This window comes from Delphinapterus leucas, chromosome 5 (genome assembly GCF_059928025.1).
Source record: "Delphinapterus leucas isolate spDelLeu-1000000601 "Yukka" chromosome 5, BTC_Dleu_Yukka2, whole genome shotgun sequence".
Lineage (NCBI taxonomy): Eukaryota > Metazoa > Chordata > Mammalia > Artiodactyla > Monodontidae > Delphinapterus > Delphinapterus leucas.
Window position 1 is genome coordinate 20,616,567 of NC_143133.1, and position 21,350 is coordinate 20,637,916.

Below are 21,350 nucleotides of genomic sequence, written 5' to 3' on the forward strand. Positions count from 1 at the left end.
TAATTTTGTATTTTACAAATGTCAGACCTTTCAAAGCCCAAAGGAGGGCACCTTGCATGTGGTCTCCACTTTGCATATTAATAAGTAGATTGCAGGTGATCAAAGAGGAATGCGTTCTTACGTAGAGACTGCAGATCTTCATGTTGTGCCTAGTTTTTTTTTTTTTTTTTTGCGGTACGCGGGCCTCTCACTGTTGTGGCCTCTCCCGTTGCGGAGCACAGGCTCCGGACGCGCAGGCTCAGCGGCCATGGCTCACGGGCCCAGCTGCTCCGTGGCATGTGGGATCCTCCCGGACCGGGGCACGAACCCGTGTCCCCTGCATCAGCAGGCAGACTCTCAACCACTGTGCGACCAGGGAAGCCCCTGTGCCTAGTTTTTAATCTATGGGCTTCACTTCCAGGTCAAAGACAGTGTCGGGGTAGTTCTCCACCAAGAAAGCTGTTTTTTTAGCCCTTTTATAGACTGCCTACTGTCCATGCAACCTTTTACACATTTAGCACAATAAGGATCTCTGTTCCCAGGTAAATTAGCATGTTTTTCTTTAATTCTGTAGCGCTGTACTATTGCCAGAGAATCTGTTATCATTCTAATACATTTATGTCATCTCTGTGGAGAGAAAGTACTCTAACGGGTTAATTTCTCATTTTAACCTCTAGGTCCATAGACCTTTACCTGGAAGTCGGAAATCTAAAAAGCTCTGAAAACCAAATTTCTTTTTTTCTTTTTTAATAACATGTTTAGCAGCAGAATCTGACTTGAACTTATGTGAGGCCATTTGTAGCCTTTTGTTTTTATCCTACTTAGATGACTATTCATACTTTTAGTTGCAGAAACATGAATATGGTTTGACTATGGGATGGTGTTCCAAACCCTGTAGAAAACATTACATAAATACAGTGTATGCACCATATTACTTTTCTAAAATAAACTTAAAAAAAATCAGCTTTCAAAAACATATGGTAAAATGTAAAATGGATGGCTAGTGGGAAGCTACTGCATAGCACAGGGAGATCAGCTCGGTGCTTTGTGATGACCTAGAGGGGTGGGACAGAGGGGCTGGGAGGGACGGTCAAGAGGGAGGAGATATGGGGATATATGTATACATATAGCTGATTCACTTTGTTGTACAGCAGAAACTAACACAACATTGTAAAGCAATGATAGTCCAATAAAGATGTAAAAAAATATATATATGGTATTGTGATGTTGTATAGGGTCATTGCCAATTCTTGTTCAGGTAAAAGCCTAAGAACTGTAGATATTTCTGTAGTAGAGACCTATTAAAGGTAAATATAATTGGGTAATAATAGATGAGTAAAGCAGTCAGTTTTAGAGTCAGTAAGGGACTGTTAATAAAAGTAAAATCTTTGTATTCATGTTACAGAACATGGTAATAATACCCACATGTCTAAGTTGTTCTGACTTGCAGGAGTTCATTGCAGGCAACTTTCCAATGTTGTTTCCGTTTCACCCTGTGAACACATTTGGAAGGTAAGGTCCTGGGTCTAGTGAGCTGGTCATTAGAGTTTAATATTAGGATTTTTGTTTGTGCATAAGACAGGTTTTTCTCATTTTTGAGCTAACAGCCGGCAGTAAAATGAGATATCTCTGGGAAAAGAAGGTGTTTTTGTCACTTTGTAATTTTAGATGACTTATCTTAAAAGGTAGTTTGTTGCAAAATTAAAAACACTCCTTTGGGGAAAGCCCTAGATTTGTAAGTACACTTTTAAAAACTCAAACCAGTGTTATATAATACCTTTTGATTTTCAATTTCCCCAACTTCTTCTCTTCAGTGTGTTCTACATCTGTAGTTTTAATGGTTTAATATGTCTTTATGAGGTGAGAAAGTAATAGAAAAATATTTATGGTCAGTAGTTTCCTTATGTGTGAAGTTCTTGATACAAGTTTGATGTCTCTATATACACTAGTGAAAATGTACTCAGGCAGCTCCATAATAAATGTAAAAAACCCCATAATTTAAAGTTTAAGATTTGGAGAGAACTGATGAAATGGGAAATGTAGAAGCATCTACTTTTTATTTTTTTAAGAGGAACTGATTGTTTCTGTAACCTAAGAATTAGAATTAAAATTTAAAAAGAATACATGTTAGGTCCCTTCCCTATTTTTTCTCTCCCCTTCTTTCATTTACTATAAGACTAAATTCCTTACATTAAACATAAGTTTATATTATATTTAAAGGCATTCACATTCTTTTTTACATAATTAACATTATTTGCAGATTATAAATCATCATCTATTATGTCATCTAAAGTGAAAGAAGCAAGTCTCTTGGTCCTACAGCTTCAAGGACCTGGAATTTGTCCAACCACCTGAGTGAACTTGGAAGCATATTCCCGCACAGAGCCTTCTTCACAAACCCTAAGCACATAATCCCATTGAGCTCATCCAGCCTTCTTACCTGTAGAACTGTGAGATAAGAAATGGGTATCCTTTTAAGCTGTTTGTGGTAATTGTTGTGCAGTGATAGAAAACTAATGTAGATTTTTGGTACCAGGAGAGGGTTGTTAGTTTTCTGCTTTTGCCTATGACAAATCACTACAAACTTAGTGGCTTAAAACAACATCCTTTTTTTAATCTTGCAGTTCTATTGGTGACAAGTCTAGGTGGATTCTCTGCTTAAGGGTCTTACAAGGTCATATCAGGGTGTTGGCAGGGCTGAGTAATCTTATCTGGAGACTTTGAGAATCAGTTTGCTTCCAAGCTCATTGAGGTTGTTGGTTGAATTCAATTCCTTGAGGTTGTTGGACTGAGTTCTTTATTCTATTGCTGGGTTTGTTTTCAGTCCCTAGATTTCTTTGGGGTTGCTCTCAGACTGCCTTGTGGCTTGTCCATCTGAGGAGTGGAGAATCTCCCTCATGTCAAATTCCTCTCATGCTTTCTAGCTCTCTGACTTCTTTTCTGCTATCAGCCAGAGAAAACTCTGCTTTTAAGCATCTTGTGTGATTGGATTAGGCTGTCCCCAAGGATAGTCTTCTATCTGCAGTACAACATAATCATAGTGATATCTCATCGTACTCAGGGTTCCACTCACACTCAAACAGGAGGACATTCTACAAGGGTGAGGGTCCTGAGGAGTTACTCTTAGAATTCTGCATATCGGTCAGCAGCTGGTGACCAAGGTTGTAAGTATATTGAGGTAGTGTAATGTGGTGGGCTCAGGAATTAGATTGTCTTGGTTCAGACTCTAGCTCTAGTACTTAACTAACTGTGAAAGCTTGGACAAATTATTTATTCTCTTTGTGCCTCAGTTTCATCATGTGTTAAATGTAGTTAATATGTAACACCTACCTCATAGGTTATTTCAAGGAGTAAATTATATAACATCTGTAAAGGTGCTTAGCAGAGTGCCAGATACATAATAAACACTCAACTAACAGTTAGCTGTTTCTATTATTATTATTTGTTATTTAAAGCAGTATCATTTTCTTTTATGTTTTGGTTTTCGTAGAGTGAATTTGACTGAATCAAAGGCATATTTTCCGTAAGAGTGACATGATAGCCAAATGAGAGCCTTTTGTCACGGGATCTGACTCATGTGAGCATCCCTCAGGTGGAAGTGTGAGCACTTTTCCCCTCTTCCAGGCAGAAGATGTGTGTTCTTAGATTGCCTGGGCCAGGTGTGTGTAGGTGTGTACCTGTGTGCAGTGCCGTGGGAGATGGGTAGAGTGACCTGGGCTGAGACAAGACAAATCAGCATGTGAAGGGCCTCCTATGTCATGCCAAGGACTTCTGGCAGAAAATAGGCAGCTTCTAAATAGGCGTTAGCATGGGGAGATGGGTGAATTACAGAGAGAATTCTGAGGAGAGTGTGGAGCATGGATTTGAAGATAGATTTTGAGTCAGTGTGGAAAAATACTCAATTAGGAAAATGCTCTTTATGTTCAGATAGTAGATCCTTGCCAGGACATACCCCAAATCCAATAGTTTTCCTTGACATCTTAACAAGAAAAGTTTAGGATGCTCTGATGGAGGTGAGGGTGGTCAGTCCTGGTGTATTCTCTTGATCAGAAAGAGGCAGAGCATCTGATCCAGAAGCAGGCCCAGGTTTGGGATTTGAGTCCAAGGGTAGATAAGAATCTAGGAGATCAGTCTTTGAGGAGCATCTGAGCTGATGCCCAGGAACCATAATCTGCCATCTGGGTTACCCATCCCCGAGGCGTGGGACTGCTGGCACGTAGAGGACCAAAGAGCACCGACTGGCAGGGACCTGGGCTGGCCTTCATCTGGCCTTGGACGAATCCAGCAGCGCATGACTGTGCCCTGTTAAAAAAAAGTCAGGGTTGAGGGAAAGGAATCCAGTGAACAGAATGAGTACGTTGTATGTAAAGCAAGCTGGGTGGGATCCCAGTCACTTAGGGACTTGGTTGGGAATGAGATAGCAGATTATCCCATGAGAGAACAAATCAAGAATGCAATTTTAGGATTTTGTAGTACCAGAGTTGGAGCAGGATTGATATCAGGGCTGATTTAGCAATAGCACGGAATGAATAATCTCAGTGTCTGCCCATATTCTTCTCAAGAAGGCCATGAGCTGGTCTCAGAGGTGCAGGGATTTGAGAGTGAGGGTTAAGTGGCCTGAGTGGTAGAGTCAGAGGGCCCCCAAAGATAGCCCAGTAAGCCCCAGGCCTTTGGAAGGGACCACACTCTGGAAGAGTCCCTTGGATTCTCCAAGATTCTTTTTCTCAAGGGCTCTTTCCCAGGGGGATTTCTCATTTCCGTTGACTCCCTAGGCCTGGGCGTATATGGCCAGCTGCAGAGAAATCAGATCAAGGGGAAAGCCCCAGCTTTCTTTATCAGAAAACATCCTCTGCTGAAATATTTGTGTTCCAGGTTTGGACGGCATTCCTTGCCAGCCCTTTTGTTGCCAGAGCATGGTTGATGCCAGACACAGCTTGGTCTGTAGCAGGGAGACACTCCTGTTCCAGTGACCCTGCTTCCGGGCAACATGAGCCTTTTGGCAGAATTCTAGAAAATGAGCTACAGTAAGAGAGAATTACGTACAACATGGTTGTTGTGGCCCCTTCTGAGGCTGTCCTTCTGTTCACATTTGGATGATAGGAAGTAAGAACTTTCTCTGGAAATTTTGAGTGAGAAATCTAAATCTTTCAGGAGCAGGTGAAGATCCACTCCTTGAAGAAGACTTCGTTTTCCGAACATCCTTAGTTCGGAGGATATACTGTTAATTACCCTTACCGATACTGTCCTGTGATACTCAAGGACCTTCTGTGAATTGTACATGAGGGTCATATTCCATCATCTTTCCGCTGTATCATGACAACTATAGAGAGTAGGGAATCCTTGGGCAACCCACCTGAAGGGCTAGATGTGTGGGAGGAGGATTTGAGAAGAATTTTCTACTTTCTTCTCTGCTTGCATATGACATAAATATTATTTACATTCTGTGTTTGTATTCCTTCCTATAGCTGCCTTAAATATGCCTATCTTGTTTCCTCTTCTTTGGATTCAGACCTTCTAGGGGAATGGTCTGTCTGATTTTCCTTCTTCTATACTCTATTTTTCAGGTATTAGGTGCCAACTTTCAGGGCTTCTAAACTTCCTACCCGTACCTCTTTCCAGAGCCTTATTATTTCACACCTAGGTCATGGTAATAGCCTATTTAATTCTTTTTCCTTTCATAAAATTTTCCCTCCACACGCAGTCCATCCTGCGTATTAGAGTTGTTGGATGCCCACCCATCATCCTTTCTCCTTCATCCTTCCCAGTTGAATCCTCTTTCCTACTTTCCACTCTTCCTCCATGTAGTAGTACATTATTACCAAGAAGATGATTCCTGCTGGGCCGCATCCTGATTAGCCTTTGCACTTTCTGTTAGGTGAAGCACAGAACTTCCTAATTGACACATTTCCCGTTTATTTCTTGTTATTTCTCTGATTTTGCTGCCTGAACCACCACATTTGAGTCCCCTTGTTCTTTACTAGCTGTGTCTTCCCAACCAAATTTACCAGTGTCATTCATCTTGCTTCCTCTGCACAAAATGACTCAGCTGCTCTACCATTCTTTCATTGGGATAACATTCCCTGCAGTGGAATCACAGCTTATGCAGGGTTTAGGTTCTCAAACCAGTTCATATGGCAACAATCTCATGTCATTAAAATTATGGACCGTGAAAAGGAACGGTCCTAACTATAATATTTATTTTCTTTCTTTGATTTTTTCATATTTATTTTTTCCTTTCATTGAATGGATGTCGTTTAATTTGTGTAATTTAAATATGAGTATGATAAAAGTGTTGATCTTGAAATGATTTTCTACCTCTTCTGTTGACAAATTTGTATGCCATTCATTCAGCAACTGGAACTAGCCTCATCTTGTGTGTTGGGGATTCCCAAGACTACCCCACATTCAGAGATTCACTAGAAGGACTCCTGGGACTCAGTATATAGTTGTACTCATGGGTAAGATTTATTTCAGTGATGTAGCAAGGCGGTACAGCTGGATCATAAGGGAAGAAGGCTCAGGTAGAGTCTGGAGGAACCCATGTATAGATTTCCTTACGCTTTCTCCCTCCCATAAGGGGTCACACAGAGCTCACTCTTCTCCCAGTCATGAAAAAGCAGCCACACACATGTGATGTTTCTGTACAGGGAGACCCATTAGAAATTCAGTACCCAAGATTTTTACTGGGGGCTCGTAGGCACCTTCTGCCTTAGCATGCACCAAAATTCCAGATTCCCAGAAGAAAAGCAGGTGTTCAGCATAAACCGTAGTGTTTACACTGTCCAGGAACAGTGAACCACCCTTACCCATTAACTATTTACTGGGGGCACCCTGAGAACACAAGTTCCCATTGCCAGTCAAAGGCCAATCTTACAAGCAGGCCTCTGAGGCCTGCTGGGTTTACTCCTTTTGCAAACCTTGTCTACTGAAAGATTTTCATAACATACTCTTTTCTAATATTTTATTTTCACTTTGGTCCATCCTCAGGACTTGGAACTGTATGTTACTTTATATCTGTATGTACTAAATGTTTTTGAAATGAATGAAGTTTATTTGTATATCTGCTTTATAATAACCAGGCATTGCTTTGTGGGTTTTTTGTTTAAATCATGTTTTGTTTCTTTATTAATACTGAAGATGTTGAATAAAGGAACTATATTCTAGAATTTCATTTGTTGCTTCTCATGGCATGTTTTCAAATAACCGATAAAGAACTGCACAGTAGATGTTGTTAAATAAGTGTTGTTTACTGATAACTAATGTTACCTTTTAGAATTCTCCAGCACAGAACTGTGGTGGTTGGATGATTATAAGAAGGGAAAAGATGAACCGTAGTGATTGGGAAATACTTGATTGCCTTAGGTGTATTCTTATAATAAGATAATTCATTTGTTTCTTTATCGAGGAAGTGGCGTATATTTTGAAGACGTGAATGAAGAGAGTACAGTTAATTTAAATGGGCTGGGCAGATTCAATTTTAATAGCTGTGGAAAAGCTATATATTTAGGAAAAATCTAAAAACAGTGACTACACCAGTGGAATTTGGGTTAGGAGATAAGAATCAAAGGAAAAATGGATCTTTCTTTTTCTTTTCATTTTTTTCTCCCTGTGGACTGCACAGTGCTCTTTGTTATTCAGTGTTTCTATAACCCTTGCCCAGAAATGTTCAGATACAAAGCATCATCTTTTAAAAATAGTATCAAAACTATGATCTCTGGATCTTGGAGATTATCATTGTTTTTTTATATGACCAACTCTTTGAAATGCTTTCATGTCTGAGAAGTAGAATTTTGCTACTAAAATTTTCTTATTTTTGCCATATTTTCTGTGCCCTTTTAATATACCGTAGGGAGGGTTCTCCAAAAGCTGACTTCAAGGCTTTGTCTAAGTCTCAAATCTGTATTAAAAATAGAGCAACGCTATAGGCTCATAAAACTTTAACCAGATTTAAAGTTTTGTGAATCATTTCTAATGGATCTGATGGATCACACCAAATTGTCAAAAGACATGCTGACTTTATTAATGTGGTTTTCTGATTCCTTGGTGAAATAATACTTTACTTATAGAGAAGTTACCTGCCTTATGATATTGACAAAATCAAATGTAAAAAAAAAAAGCCACTAAGCAGTCCAAATGGATGCCACAGTATTTATACACTATCTTTTGCATGTTCTTTACAGAAAACCCCTAAAGCGGTGGGTATAATAAGCTAATGCCAGCTAAATTTACTTTATTCTCTATGCAGTAAAAAACTAGTCTATCCAAAAATGTCACTGAAATCTGACTGTCTGAACATGTTTGTAAAACTGTAGAAAGGGACAGTGGCTACACTGCTAAGGCGCTCTCATAAATTTACCATGGAAAAGATGATATGCTTTTCACTGTGCCTTTCACGTTGTCATGTCAGTTATTTCTTCTTTTAAAAAATTAGCCCAATTTAAAAAGTACTTTGAAAAGCAAGATATGGAGTGCTTTTAAAGCAAGTCTCTCATTATCTCTTATAAATTATTTTTGAACGTTTAAAGGAAATAAAGGCAAGACAGTTAAAAAAAAAAGACACATTAGCTGAGCTTTTAGTGAATAAAATATTTATTGAGACAGTACCAAATAAAAGGTTTCCATCTCTGAACCAATCTGTACAGGTGCCCAAGCACAGGATTTGCTTACCTACAGAAACCTAACCGAGTTCCTCAGTTAAACTTGCCTTTGACGGTATCAGGAGAACTTCCTTGATACAGCTTACGTGATTAAAAAGGCAACCTCAGCTAAGACGTGGCAACCAAAAAAGCTTTTGTGATTTTAAATTGCGTCAGTAGAGACAGTGCCCAGATCATAATAGTCCTTTGTGTGCTGACTCCTGTCCCGTGTTAAGAGAGTTTTGACAGATCAGTGTGCATCTATAAGGGGACAACCAGGATGGTGAAGGAACGTTTATCACATCAGACAAGGAAAGAGTTATTTTCTTGTAGAAGAGAAAATGTAGAGAAGGAGGGACTCCTGCCTTCAGAAATTTGAAGGGCTATATGTATGTAGGAGAGAAATTAAAACTACTGAAGGGACAGAGCTGGGATTGAAGGCAGTTGGTCACAGAGCAACATGTTTGAATTTGGCGTAAGGAAGAGTGTCAACTCAGCTGAAACTACACCTGGGTTTGCTACTGCCTAGTAATGGCACCTGTTCTTACTTCAGGTGTCCAAGCAGAGGCTACTTGTATGTATTTGGGTTTGAATAGGGGTTTTTAGGACATCCTTCATGTTTGTTCCTTGAAAAAGCTGACATGGCAGAAAAATGGTACATACGTGCCCAGCTGTGCTGTTGAAAGCAGTGTTCGTCTTTAAGAATGTCTGTTAGTTGCTGTGAGCCTCACTTTCCTCAGTGTACTGATAACTTTGTGATTGCAAAATATTCATTGGTATAAAGAAGTCATGCATCTTATTCATTTGAGGTTCACGCAGTGTCTGTGGGGTCACAGGGCAGGGACCGTCATCCCCATTTTAGAGGTCAGGAGACCATGGCTCAGCTCAGCTAGAGGAAATGACTCACCCTATGCGATACAGTCAGAGCTTGGATCACATCTGGCCTTTTGATTCCTGGTCCAGCATTTTTACCATTTTTTACCACTCTAGAATGCCTTCTTGAGGTTCCTTCCAGCTTGAAATATTTAGGGCACTAATTATTTATGATGAAAAAGAGACTTTATTTTTCTCATCAGTCTTTTTAAGTTATTTAATTTTGTGTGTATTATATTCTGGATGTTATTCAGTAAAGAGTCATCTGTAAAAGCCTGTGTTTTCTCTCTGTGTGCTTTGCCGTCTGAGGACGGGGGTTCTGGGGATTAGGACCATGAGACACTATGTGGGGGAGATATAAGTAGATACGCTATGGTGATACGTGTGTGTGTGTGTTTAAAGGCACCAAAGCTGGGAAGAATTTTAGACTGAATACTTTGAAAAATCAACAGGAAAGGGCATCCCTGGTGGCGCAGTGGTTGAGAGTCTGCCTGCCGATGCAGGGGACACGGGTTCGTGCCCCGGTCCGGGAGGATCCCACATGCTGCGAAGCGGCTGGGCCCGTGAGCCATGGCCGCTGAGCCTGCGCGTCCGGAGCCTGTGCTCCGCAATGGGAGAGGCCACAACAGTGAGAGGCCCACGTACCGCAAAAAAAAAAATCAACAGGAAAAAACCATCCCTTTGCTTAGAAACTGTAAATCATTAGCATTTCCTAGGGATGATCTTTGCTGATTTCTGAAAGTGTCTCTTTAGTTTAAATCTGACAACAGTGTGCTGTCAGAATTGATTATTTGAGCACACTTAGTTTTTTGTGGTCCTAAAGATATCATGAAGCCTGGGTAATTAAATACTGAAGGCAGGGCATCTGGCCTTACTTAAGTTAAAAACAATTGCCGAAAGAATGCCTGTAATTTAAATACAAAAATATGATGACATTTTATCCTCTAAAGACATCCATACTCTAAATCTTAGTTCTTAAAACTACCTTCTTTGAAAAGTCTTGTTGAAAGACAGAAAGGAAAATATATTTTCTTTAATAAATCAACATAACATATTGTGACTTCTAATTAAGGATATTATTTGTATATTTTTGGAACTGACTATATTTCACTGCCATTAAATTTTACCATATGTTAAATAAAATTCCACTGGGTACATTTTGCCATGTCTGGGGACCAATCTGGCTGATTAGCTTTGCTCTGCGAACCCTGATGTCCTGTATGTGTTGAGTGAAAGATTCCTCAGGCATTCAAAATAATTGAAGGAAAATAATAGAGTAACATTGTCGACCCTTCTGCTGTGAAAATGAACCATCCAAGTAATAAATAAGCTTTTCTGTCTATAGTTGACACAATTTAACAGGGAAAATATTTAAATTTAAGGAAAGAAAAATTCTTATATATTTTATTTGATTACATATTTCCATTTCTTTCATTTACATGTTAGGGTTTACTTTTGTTGAGCTGAATCTTTCTGTGATTTCTTCTGTCCTTTGCTGGGTGGGAAGACAAACTGTGACATATTTAATGCTGCTGATCTTTAATCTGGAAAAAAGACAGATCCGTTGTAGCACATTGTCTTGGACCTTGCAAAAGGATGTCGGTAGCATTTGACAGAGAGTAGAACCTGCCAAGTTCCTGCGCAGTGATAATTTTCATTTAATATACAGTGACAAAGTCCTAGAGATATGAATGACTGGATTAAAGGGGGAAGGTTTTCATTTTCACATGAGGGTTTCTTTCCCTTTCCTACTTTAGCTAACTTATTTTTGTGTAACTGGCTTAGGAAGACTGTGCAGATCAGAGTTTGGGATTGAGATGGTTTTTACTGCAAGATGAGAATTTGACTTCTTTGTAGGCCCCAGGTATTCAGAAGATGACCCTCAGTAGGACAGTAACCAAAACACTTCATTTCCATGAAAATTCAAATAGAATAAGATGGCATTTGGAAGACTAGATTTGAAAGGAAAAACAATACACATTGGCTGCAAAGGTCAGTTCGATGCTGGAACATGGTACTAAGAGGAATTTTGGATCTTCTTTATTCATTAGTCTTTAAAAAAATGTTCAATTTATTCCCTCAGGGTTCAGTATCAAATTAAAATAGATAAATGGAGACTTTAATAATAGCCATCTGTCTAGAGTTTTTTTGATTTGGTTTCTCTGGGAAGAGGAAAGATGGATTAGATTATCCTTGGATGTCTCTTAGATATTTCAGTGAGGAGAACGCCGGGGTTAGGGTAGGGAGATAAAAGTCATGTGAACAGATAATCCAGCAGCTTGCAGTGAAGTGTTGAGGACTGGAATGGAGGAACGAGGAAAGGACCAGCCACTTGAAAGCTGGAGAAAACAGGTAGCCTGCAAAGACTGTGCAGGGACTTAAGAGTCACTTGGGTAAGGATGTTTAGAGTGAAACAAATGGGCAATGGCTCTGTTAATGAACAAAACAAGTTATCTCAAATATGAATGTGTAGGCCACTGTAGTATATCATTATAGTGTTGTTATGAGAGTATAAGCGATAATATATAAATTTAGATTATTGAATGTGACAAATCTTGTAAGAATTTTAATAAAAAATTAGATTGTGCATGTCTCTTAAGCCAGAATATGATGTGAGAAGGTAATAGACAACCAGAAAGTGCATACATCTAATGGACTGGAATTGAGTTGCTGAGTCATTCAACATAGCTGGAGCCAAAGGGCCTGGGAAAAAGCTGAAAAAATAAGGAACAAACAATGCCCCTGGTAAAATGGGCTTATTATAATAAGTCACAGAGAAATCTTTGTTGTGTTTCACATCTTTGAAGAAAGAATTTCAAATGTCAGACACATCTGATATATATTGTACTTAATACTGGGTAACAAATGTATAACTAAGAAGAGCCATTAACCAGTTTCTGTAGGTAGTTCTCTCCTCTCAAATGCGGTCTGCCATGGGCCAGCACGCTGGTGTTTCCCTACATAGAATTAGTTGGACTGTGTGGATTTCAACAACAGTTGTAGGTTTTAGATTTCAGTTCTGAGAAAATTTATCTTTCAGGTATCTAGTGGTGATGCTACCTGTTCTGCTTTATTTAGTTGTCAGTATAAACAGTTTTGCTACTGTAGCTGTGGAGGAGCCTGGAAAGGAGACTTTGTACCCAGATATTGAGAATTACCTTTTTACTCTGCTTAAACACATGTGAACTGGTGTCCTCTTTGAGGAAGGGTTGTAGAGTGTCCTGTTTTTCCCAGCAGTGCGGCTGGACATTTTTGGCATCACCCAGTGGGCAGTGAGGGGTTCTGAGTTAACGGGTAAGCAGGAAGGCAGGACAGTTTTCAAGGGCCTCCCAAAGCAGATCTCAGCGTGAGATTGTTATTTAGTGAGAAATTCCCATAGCTTCACACCTAAACATACGAGATGTAAATGTGACGTATTTATAGTCTTACGTTCTTTTAGCGATTACAGTATTGAAAATTAAATCCCTGCTTTCCAGTGAGGGTCTGCCATTTATTAGAGAGATTTTTAAATGATTATTGAGGATCCTTGGGCCCTTAAGAAAACAGGGATTGTTTGAGAAACATGGCAGATATAAGATACAAGGGGCAGGCTAACTGTATTTTTTCCCAGACAATATGTATTAGAATCTTGAATATCAGTCCTTGCAGTGCATGCACCAGATGTTCTTACACAGCAGCTTTTGGGTAACTTGACCTGTAGGGGTGGCTTCTTGGTTTCCAGGTCAGTGCACGATCTGGCCTATGGCAGCCTGTCCGATCTCAACGCCCACCGTGGCCTATGGCAGCCTGTCCGATCTCAACGCCCACCGTGGCCTATGGCAGCCTGTCCGATCTCAGCGCCCACCGTGGCCTATGGCAGCCTGTCCGATCTCAACGCCCACCGTGGCCTATGGCAGCCTGTCCGATCTCAACGCCCACCGTGGTCTATGGCAGCCTGTCCGATCTCAACGCCCACCGTGGCCTATGGCAGCCTGTCCGATCTCAACGCCCACCGTGGCCTATGGCAGCCTGTCCGATCTCAACGCCCACCGTGGCCTATGGCAGCCTGTCCAATCTCAACGCCCACCGTGGCCTATGGCAGCCTGTCCGATCTCAATGCCCACCATGGCCTATGCCAGCCTGTCCGATCTCAGCGCCCACCATGGCCTATGCCAACCTGTCTGATCTCAACGCCCACCATGGCCTATGCCAGCCTGTCTGATCTCAACGCCCACCATTGTCTTGGTGCTCCTTCTGTTCCAGCCTCATGACCTTCTTGCTGTTCTTAATTTGTTTCCAACTCAGGGCCTTTCTTTTTGCCCTTTACTTGCTGTTCCCTCTAGCCTGGAACCACACTTCCCTGAGCTCTCCCCTGGGCTGTGCCCTCCCTTCATTTAGGACTCTTTTCAGGTCATCTCATCAGAGAGGCTTTGCCTGACCAGCTCATCTGGAAGAACCCTTCTCCCCTCACTCTGCATCCTCCTCTTATGCTTTAGTTGTCTTCATAGCACTTACCTTTACCTGAAGTTATATTCTGTGCTTGTTTGCTCTTAAGTGCTGTGAGGTCAGGCTTCATCTATCTGTCTTGTTCACTGAAAGCTTCCCAGTGCATTAGCAGTACTTGGCACCATGGTAGGGACTCAATCAGTATTTGTTCAGTGAATGAATGATTGTCCAAATGTATCATGAAAATACGTACCTTATTAGGCTAGTTGTGCTTTACTTTATAAAAGTTTGGAGGTCTGGAATTTGTTTTTTCCCACTCCAAGTCAGTGAAGGTATAGTGTTTATATTTGTGTTACTTGGTGTTACCAGAGATGTGGAGTGCTAATCACTCATTGCTTCCCCCCCTCCTCTCCTCGATTCCAGTTGGATATAAACACACAATGAACATTGGGTAGCGATTGGTATATGCTTTATTAAACTGAGCAAGTGCCCAGTACCCTACAATGCAGAGGTTTTGAGAAGCTAGATTCGAAGCAACTTGGATTCAAGAATGCCCAGTGGAGTACTTGCTCCTTTGGCAGTTACCCTCCTCCCTTGATTGAGAGTTGAGTAAATCTGACCGGGAGGGTTTATGGCAAGAAACAAAAAACAGAGAGCCCACCGTCGTTCTCAGCAAGACATGAGCAGGCCATGAAAAGACAAAATTGAACTTGTTTTATTCATCCACTAGTTAAAAATGTGAATTGTGGCCCAGGGGATGTCAGATTCCACTGGTTAGATTAGCAAATTCTCCGCATATGGAAATGATTCCGTAGGCAGGTGGTGAGAGAAATTGAAAGGATTTATCCAGCTCCACCCCTCCCACTTGGGGAACCAAGCAGCCCTGCCATCTTGGGTGGAAAGAAAGGGGATGGTTTGCAATTATAGTTATCCCCTGAACAATTGCATTTGTGACACATATATTGAAATACACCTACAAATAAATAATCTTGACCAGAAAAGAGCTATCAACACAGGATGTTTCTGAGAGTTGATTGCAATTGTGAGTCATCTAGACATCTGCCAAATTAAAGTAGGCTCTGTTTGTACATATGTTTAAAGGGAAGAACGGATGTTAATCCAGCATCTATTCAACACCTGTTAATAAGAAAGGTAATACTTATGAAAAAATATCATGTTATTTTTAGTATGGATAATCTATTTAGTATGGTTAATATTAACTTCAAGTATAAATTCAGGAGCTTTTATGTTTCAGGTTCGTGGGAGTAAGGGAGAAGTTCTGTACATATTGGATGCTACCAACCCACGGCACTCCAACTGGCTTCGCTTTGTTCATGAGGCACCATCTCAGGAGCAGAAGAACTTGGCTGCCATTCAAGTGAGCTTATTTGCTTCTTATTTGTACTCTGTACTGCGAGGGGAATGAACTAATTTATAACTGTACTCCCTGTTTTAAATTTATTTCCCAATGACCTGCTTCAAATAACAGTAACTAACTCATAAAAGCAGAGAAATCTCATCTAGGCAGCATGTGCAGGAAAGGGCAAGCCTAGCTGTAAATTGACACCAGATCACTCACTTTATGAGAATCCTTGAGGGAATGAATTACATGGGCTGATATTGTCCTTGGCAGATTCTGCTTTCAAGTACTTTTAATTCACTCAGTGAATGTTTATTGATAGTTTTTCTGTTTGATGGTTTATTTGGCTCATAGCACCATATTCTGTGTTATTGTTTGGGAAAGGCTTCATGGAGAAAGTTTATTTGGGTATATCCCTATGACTGTACTCTGAGCTTCTTGAGGGTATTGTATTACTCAGGGTTTTCAGAGAAACAGAACCAATAGGATCTATGTATCTATATCTGTATATCTGTATCTATGATGTATAGCTGTCTATCTTTCAGTCCGCCCATCCATCCATCCAGAGAGAGAAAGAAAGAGACTGAGAAAGAGGCTTATTGTAAGGAATTGGAGGCTGGCAAGTCCAAAATCTGCAGAGCCGATGTCCCACTTTGAGTCCAGAGGCAACAGGCTGCTGTAGAACAAGGAACAGCTGATGGATGGTCTAGTTCAAGTCTGATGACTGGAAGGCTGCTGTAGAATCAGCAAGAGCTAGTGTCCCACTTGAAAGGCTGTCAGGCCTGAAGCGTGGATATTCCAGTTTAAAGACCATCAGGCAAAAGGATTCTCTTTTACTTGGGGGAAGGAGACCCTTTTGTTCTTGTCAGGACTTCAGCTGATTGGCCGAGACCCACCTACATTGTGGAGGGCAATCTCCTTTACTCAAATTCATGCATTAAAACGTTAATCTCATTCAAAAGCACCCTCACAGGAAAACCCAGAGTAGTGTTTGAAAGACTGTCTGGGTGCCCTGTGGCCCAGTCAGGCTGGCACATAAAATTAACTCTGCCAGGTGGGATCAATGTTTTCCTGATTGCTACACACAACACTAGTCTCTAATACAAACTGTGAGTTGAACTTCGGTGATCCCTCAGTGGAAATTAAGGGAAGAAGAGAAAAGGTCAAGGCAGGGAGTTTTTAGAGGGGCTCTGTAATTAAAACTCATTGGACAGATCATTAAGAGAATAAAGAAGCATTACATTCTGTTGGGGAATTAACTTATCACATGTGAAAACTCAGCTCCTGAATCCTCAACTGCAGAAGAGGAAGCAAAGCTGTGGTTGGCAGAAGCAAGAGGGAAGGGAAAAGAATAAGGGAACTAACAGTTCTTTGAGTATTTACCCACGTGCACTATTCTAGAAGCTTCATATATATTATGTCATTTATTCAAAACTCTGCGAGCTTATGCTGATTTCACTCAATTCCAAGTCTAAAACCAACAGGAGCAAGAGGGAAAAATGCACAGAATTAGGTTTTAAAGTAACCAGAAAACATAGTCATTTAGAATATTTCATTTCCTGATGTTATTAGCTCACCAGATTTCTTCAGTAAAAAGAAGTAGTGGATCACCAGTGTGATTACTGTTTCTTTTGGTATGGATAAATGAGATGACTTACCAAAGGGCCACGTGGGGGATGCAAAATAGGATCTTTTGGCAGCCAGCTGTATTCAAGCCACTTTTTAGATTGTTCATGACATGTGTTGATCCAATCACACATTGAAGTTGATCTCTTTTTTTTAATTTGTAGACATTATTTTTTTTCAAGTATTTTATATATTTTTATGGTTTTCTGAGGCATACTTATCTCACAGGATCTTCAGTTATATCCTAATTTTAATTTACAGACTCAGTTTAAGTGTTCCTTTGTAAATGTTAACAATATCAAAATTGCCTGTAGAACCATGAAACCTAATTTAGGCAAACCCATTGTTTTGTAGGTTCTTCATTATTGTGTTTTAGAGAATATTATTCTGTTTAAACTAGATTCTTTTCTTCTTATGCTTAAATAATGATTTTAAGCTGTTCTCAAATTCCTTTTTGGGCATTTCTTCCTATTGGCTGTTATTTCTGTAGCATCAGTAGCTCTCTCCATTTGCCCAAACTTTAAAGGTGTAATATGCTCAGCTTTGAGTTTTGCCCCAGAATCTCTCAGGCTTATCCTTGTTGAAGAGTTCCCTTCAACTGTACATTTTACTTATACTGGATTCTTTAGTTAACGGATTACTGTCAGTAAGCGTTTGTCTCCATCTTTCGCTACCCAGATTTGCTACTCTATGCCCTGTTTATTTCATCATATTGTAGCCACCTACACTTCTCTCCTTTTTGGTAACCAGGATTTCTAAGACTTACACAGTTTTCATGTTAATTCGGTGTATTCAGTGCAGTACTTTTCTTCCTCTATTTCAACTGTGTTTCTTTCCTTGAAAGCAAATAGGAATCTACAAAAGATGACTGTTGCAACTTTGGTACTCCAAGATGTTATTGTTTGACTTGCTAATAGGGGGTGAAGTGGGAGTGGGATTAGAGTAGGACTCATAAACTAGCTGGAGGCTATGTGAAGTTTCACACTTGAATTTAATTAGAATCTATGACTGTTCAGAGGCCACTGTGAGAGTCTTTGGGTGCAGAAGTGATGACAGTGCCTTTAATTCCTTTTAACGTGGTTTTGGCCTTTCCTAAGGGGGGGGTTGAGTGCGGTGCTACCATGTTTCTTGCCATGGAGCACAGTATGGATCTTTGCTAGCTCCCTTGAGGTAACGTCTTTCTTACTTGAACAGTAGCTGGAGAAGTGGATTGCTCAGGGTTCAAAATCACATCTGAGCTAGAGGCAGAGAGCTTAATATTTGGGTCACATGGCTGACAGTGATATCATCCTTCTGATTAGTTGGGATTATCTCCTGAGGACTGCGTTCCAGAAACACTGAATTGGTAAGAGAAGATCATAATGTTTCCTGCAAAGCATTATGAATCACTTGCATTCCAAGTTGCATCTGAAATTCAGGGTATTCAGGAAATTTTTTATTTGAGCTGTGTGTCCCAGGAGTGAAGTAAATGAGAAACATTTGTGGCTGTGTGGCTTGCTTGGTGGAAAACGTCAATACTTGGTCCAGTTTTTTTGGACAAGGGATTAAGAATTCGAGGTCTGTTTTGGCAGAGGATGGGAACTCTTTTTTGGAGACTCAGTTTTGGAGACTTCTAGTTTTGCAATTTATTTGATTTTGGAAGACTTGCTTTGGAAATGATGATTTAAATATCTGAATTACTGAAGAAGGGTCTCATAGGCTAACAATTCCTCCCACATGCGCACATTTCAGAATAATCAGTTGAAGTGGATGTTCAGACCCATGAAAACTATTTCCAACTAAACCAGAAAATTCTAAACGTGAAAGATTTGGCTTAAAATGAACCAAGAGAATTCTTAAGCCCCGTAAGAAACGGGTGATTCTTATTAAATGCTAATTTTATTATACTAAAGGAAAAAAATATGTAATATTTGAAAAGTAATTGAACTACTTAGTGTTTTTCAGGCTTTTGAAAATTTCTGATATTTTGGTAGAAAACTATTTGTTTAAATACAGAATTATGTCATTTAAAGTTAAAACTTGGAATTCTTTAGTCATTTCAGAGCTAGAGTATTGTATCTCATGTTCTTAAGACATGTGTCCAGACATACCTTTCCTGGGACTTTTCACAGTATATTATCTTATCAACGTAATGAAAGATGGCTTGTTGTTCTAAAAAAAAAAAAAAAAAAGGAGCATATGGAAGAATATTTGGGTCTTGGTCCACTACTCCATGAGGGGTGCCAGGGGATGGGGTGATCTAACTAAGTCTAGAGGGCACTGGGCTTTGAGCTGAGCTTGTGGTATCAAAACAGCTCCACCCCGATTCCGATGTCAGTTTGGTTTCCCCATTACCAGGAAAGCTATTTTATTACATATTATTTGCTCTCCTACCTGTGCCTTGTGAGAGGATGGACAGTCTTAGACAGTTTATCCCAGAGTCTTTTCTGGTGACACATGGCATTTCAGTATGAAGAAGTGGGAGATCAAATGTGGCTCTCCAAGGAGAGCAGCAACTTGTGTGTTTTTAGAGCCCAAATAGTACTTTCTCCATTGTCATCAAGCCACCAAGGTCAACAGGCTTATCAAATAGTGTTGATGCAGAATGGTACCAGCCAAGCAGCCAACCAAAAGAAATATCAGAAGGATTTATCACTTATACCCAAAATTATACATAGTTTCCTCTAATTCTGTTTCTTCCCTATTTCTATTTTTTTCCTATCAGATTTATACAAATGGTATTTCTACAATACTTTCTAGACTCTGTATATTACAGAATTGTAAGGTGCAGCTCTCTGGCGATTTTCTTCAATAAAATATCAGTTAAATAACTTGCAGGTTTGTCTTTTAATGGGTTATCTTCCAGTAAGGTACATATTTGTCTTTCACTAGGGTAAAAATTTAAACTAAATTAAAATCACAAGTAATTGGTCCTATGAGGTTTTAAATTCCAACCCTACTGTTGCCGTATGTTCCTACAGGGAGTGGGGGAACTTTATTACTTATCAGTTTATTATTTTCAATGAGGTTGTAGTTTATTGGTAGGAAAAATGAATATGTATAGAGAGATCTTTAAGATACATAGTGATACCTTGAAGGATGAGTTAATCCTTAATAATGATGATGTTGGCAGCTAACCCTTTCTGCATGCTTACTATACACCAGTAAATGGTGATATGTATTAAAACCTTAATACTTACTGTGACACTATAATTATCATTTCCCTTTGTCACATGAGGATACTAGCACACAGAGAATCTAAGTGACTTGTCTGAGCCACACAGCCTGGGGGTAGCTGGATAGGATTTGAACCCTGGTGAATTATCTCCCCTGTCTACTCTCTGAACCTCTGTGCTCTAATACCTTAGAGTTGAGATAAATTATAAAGGAGTAAAGTCAGATTTAAAAACCTTCCAGGGGGAGGGATAAATTGGGAGATTGCGATTGACGTGTACACACTGCTATATATAAAATAGTTAACTAATAAGGCCCGACTGCGTAGCACAGGGAACGCTACTCAATACTCTGCAATGACCTATATGGGAAAAGAATCTAAAAAAGAGTAGGTATATGTATATGTATAACTGATTCACTTTGCTGTACACCTGAAACTGTAACACAACATTGTAAATCAACTAACTATACTCCAATAACAATTAAAAAAAAAAAACTTCCATATGTCTGAACTTGCTATTTACATATTTTGAAACTGCTGAAAATTTGCAAAACAATTTAATTTTTAAAAATATATTTTAAAGTTATTTACATCACATACTCCTTGATCTTTTTTAAGTTCCCCAACTACCCATAATTCATTACAAAGCGTTGCACTTTCTTCTTTTCATATAAAGGTGATGTCTAGGCAATATCTGTCCTGGCCTCTTTTTCCCTTTGGTTCCTTTCTTTTTGTCTTAGCTGCTAGCTAATGTGTTAAAAATGAGATAAAGTTAACATTTAGATCTCTTGAAATTAAAAAAAGTAAAATTTCAGAATCAGAGCATGTCAGGTTAGGTATAGGGGAAATTTTCGAGTAGGTAGGATTTTCTTTGTCTGTCAGTCCAGAAACCATACAGGTAGTTTTCTCAACTACCTCCATTGAAGATCATCCTGCTTCCCAGTGTCCTTGTGTCACCCAGCAATAAAGTAGGATGTGTTGTTGCCTTTTGACTCAGCCAAGGGTTCTGTGAATCACTTTAGAGCTTTATTGGAGCTTGACTTTTGAGCTATTTTTTTTTGCATTGACAAACATTTATTTCATTTCTTATTTTAAAAATTTTTATTGGCGTATAGTTGATTTACAATGTTGTGTTAGTTTTCATATGCACAGCAAAGTGAATCAGTTAGACATATACATGTATCCACTCTTTTTTTTTTTTTAGATTCTTTTCCCATATAGGCCATTACAGAGTATTGAGTGGAATTCCCTGTGCTCTACAGCAGGTTCTTATTAGTTATCTATTTTATATATAGTA

General features: G+C 39.6%; 1 protein-coding gene across 1 annotated transcript in view; it reads left to right on the forward strand.

Moving 5' to 3' along the window:
* PRDM5 (PR/SET domain 5) overlaps nt 1-21,350 on the forward strand; it is a 225,177-nt gene that overhangs the window by 52,141 nt on the left and 151,686 nt on the right. Inside the window, 1 exon segment of the mRNA XM_089911548.1 lies at nt 15,169-15,291. Coding sequence (XP_089767674.1) covers nt 15,169-15,291 — 123 coding nt within the window.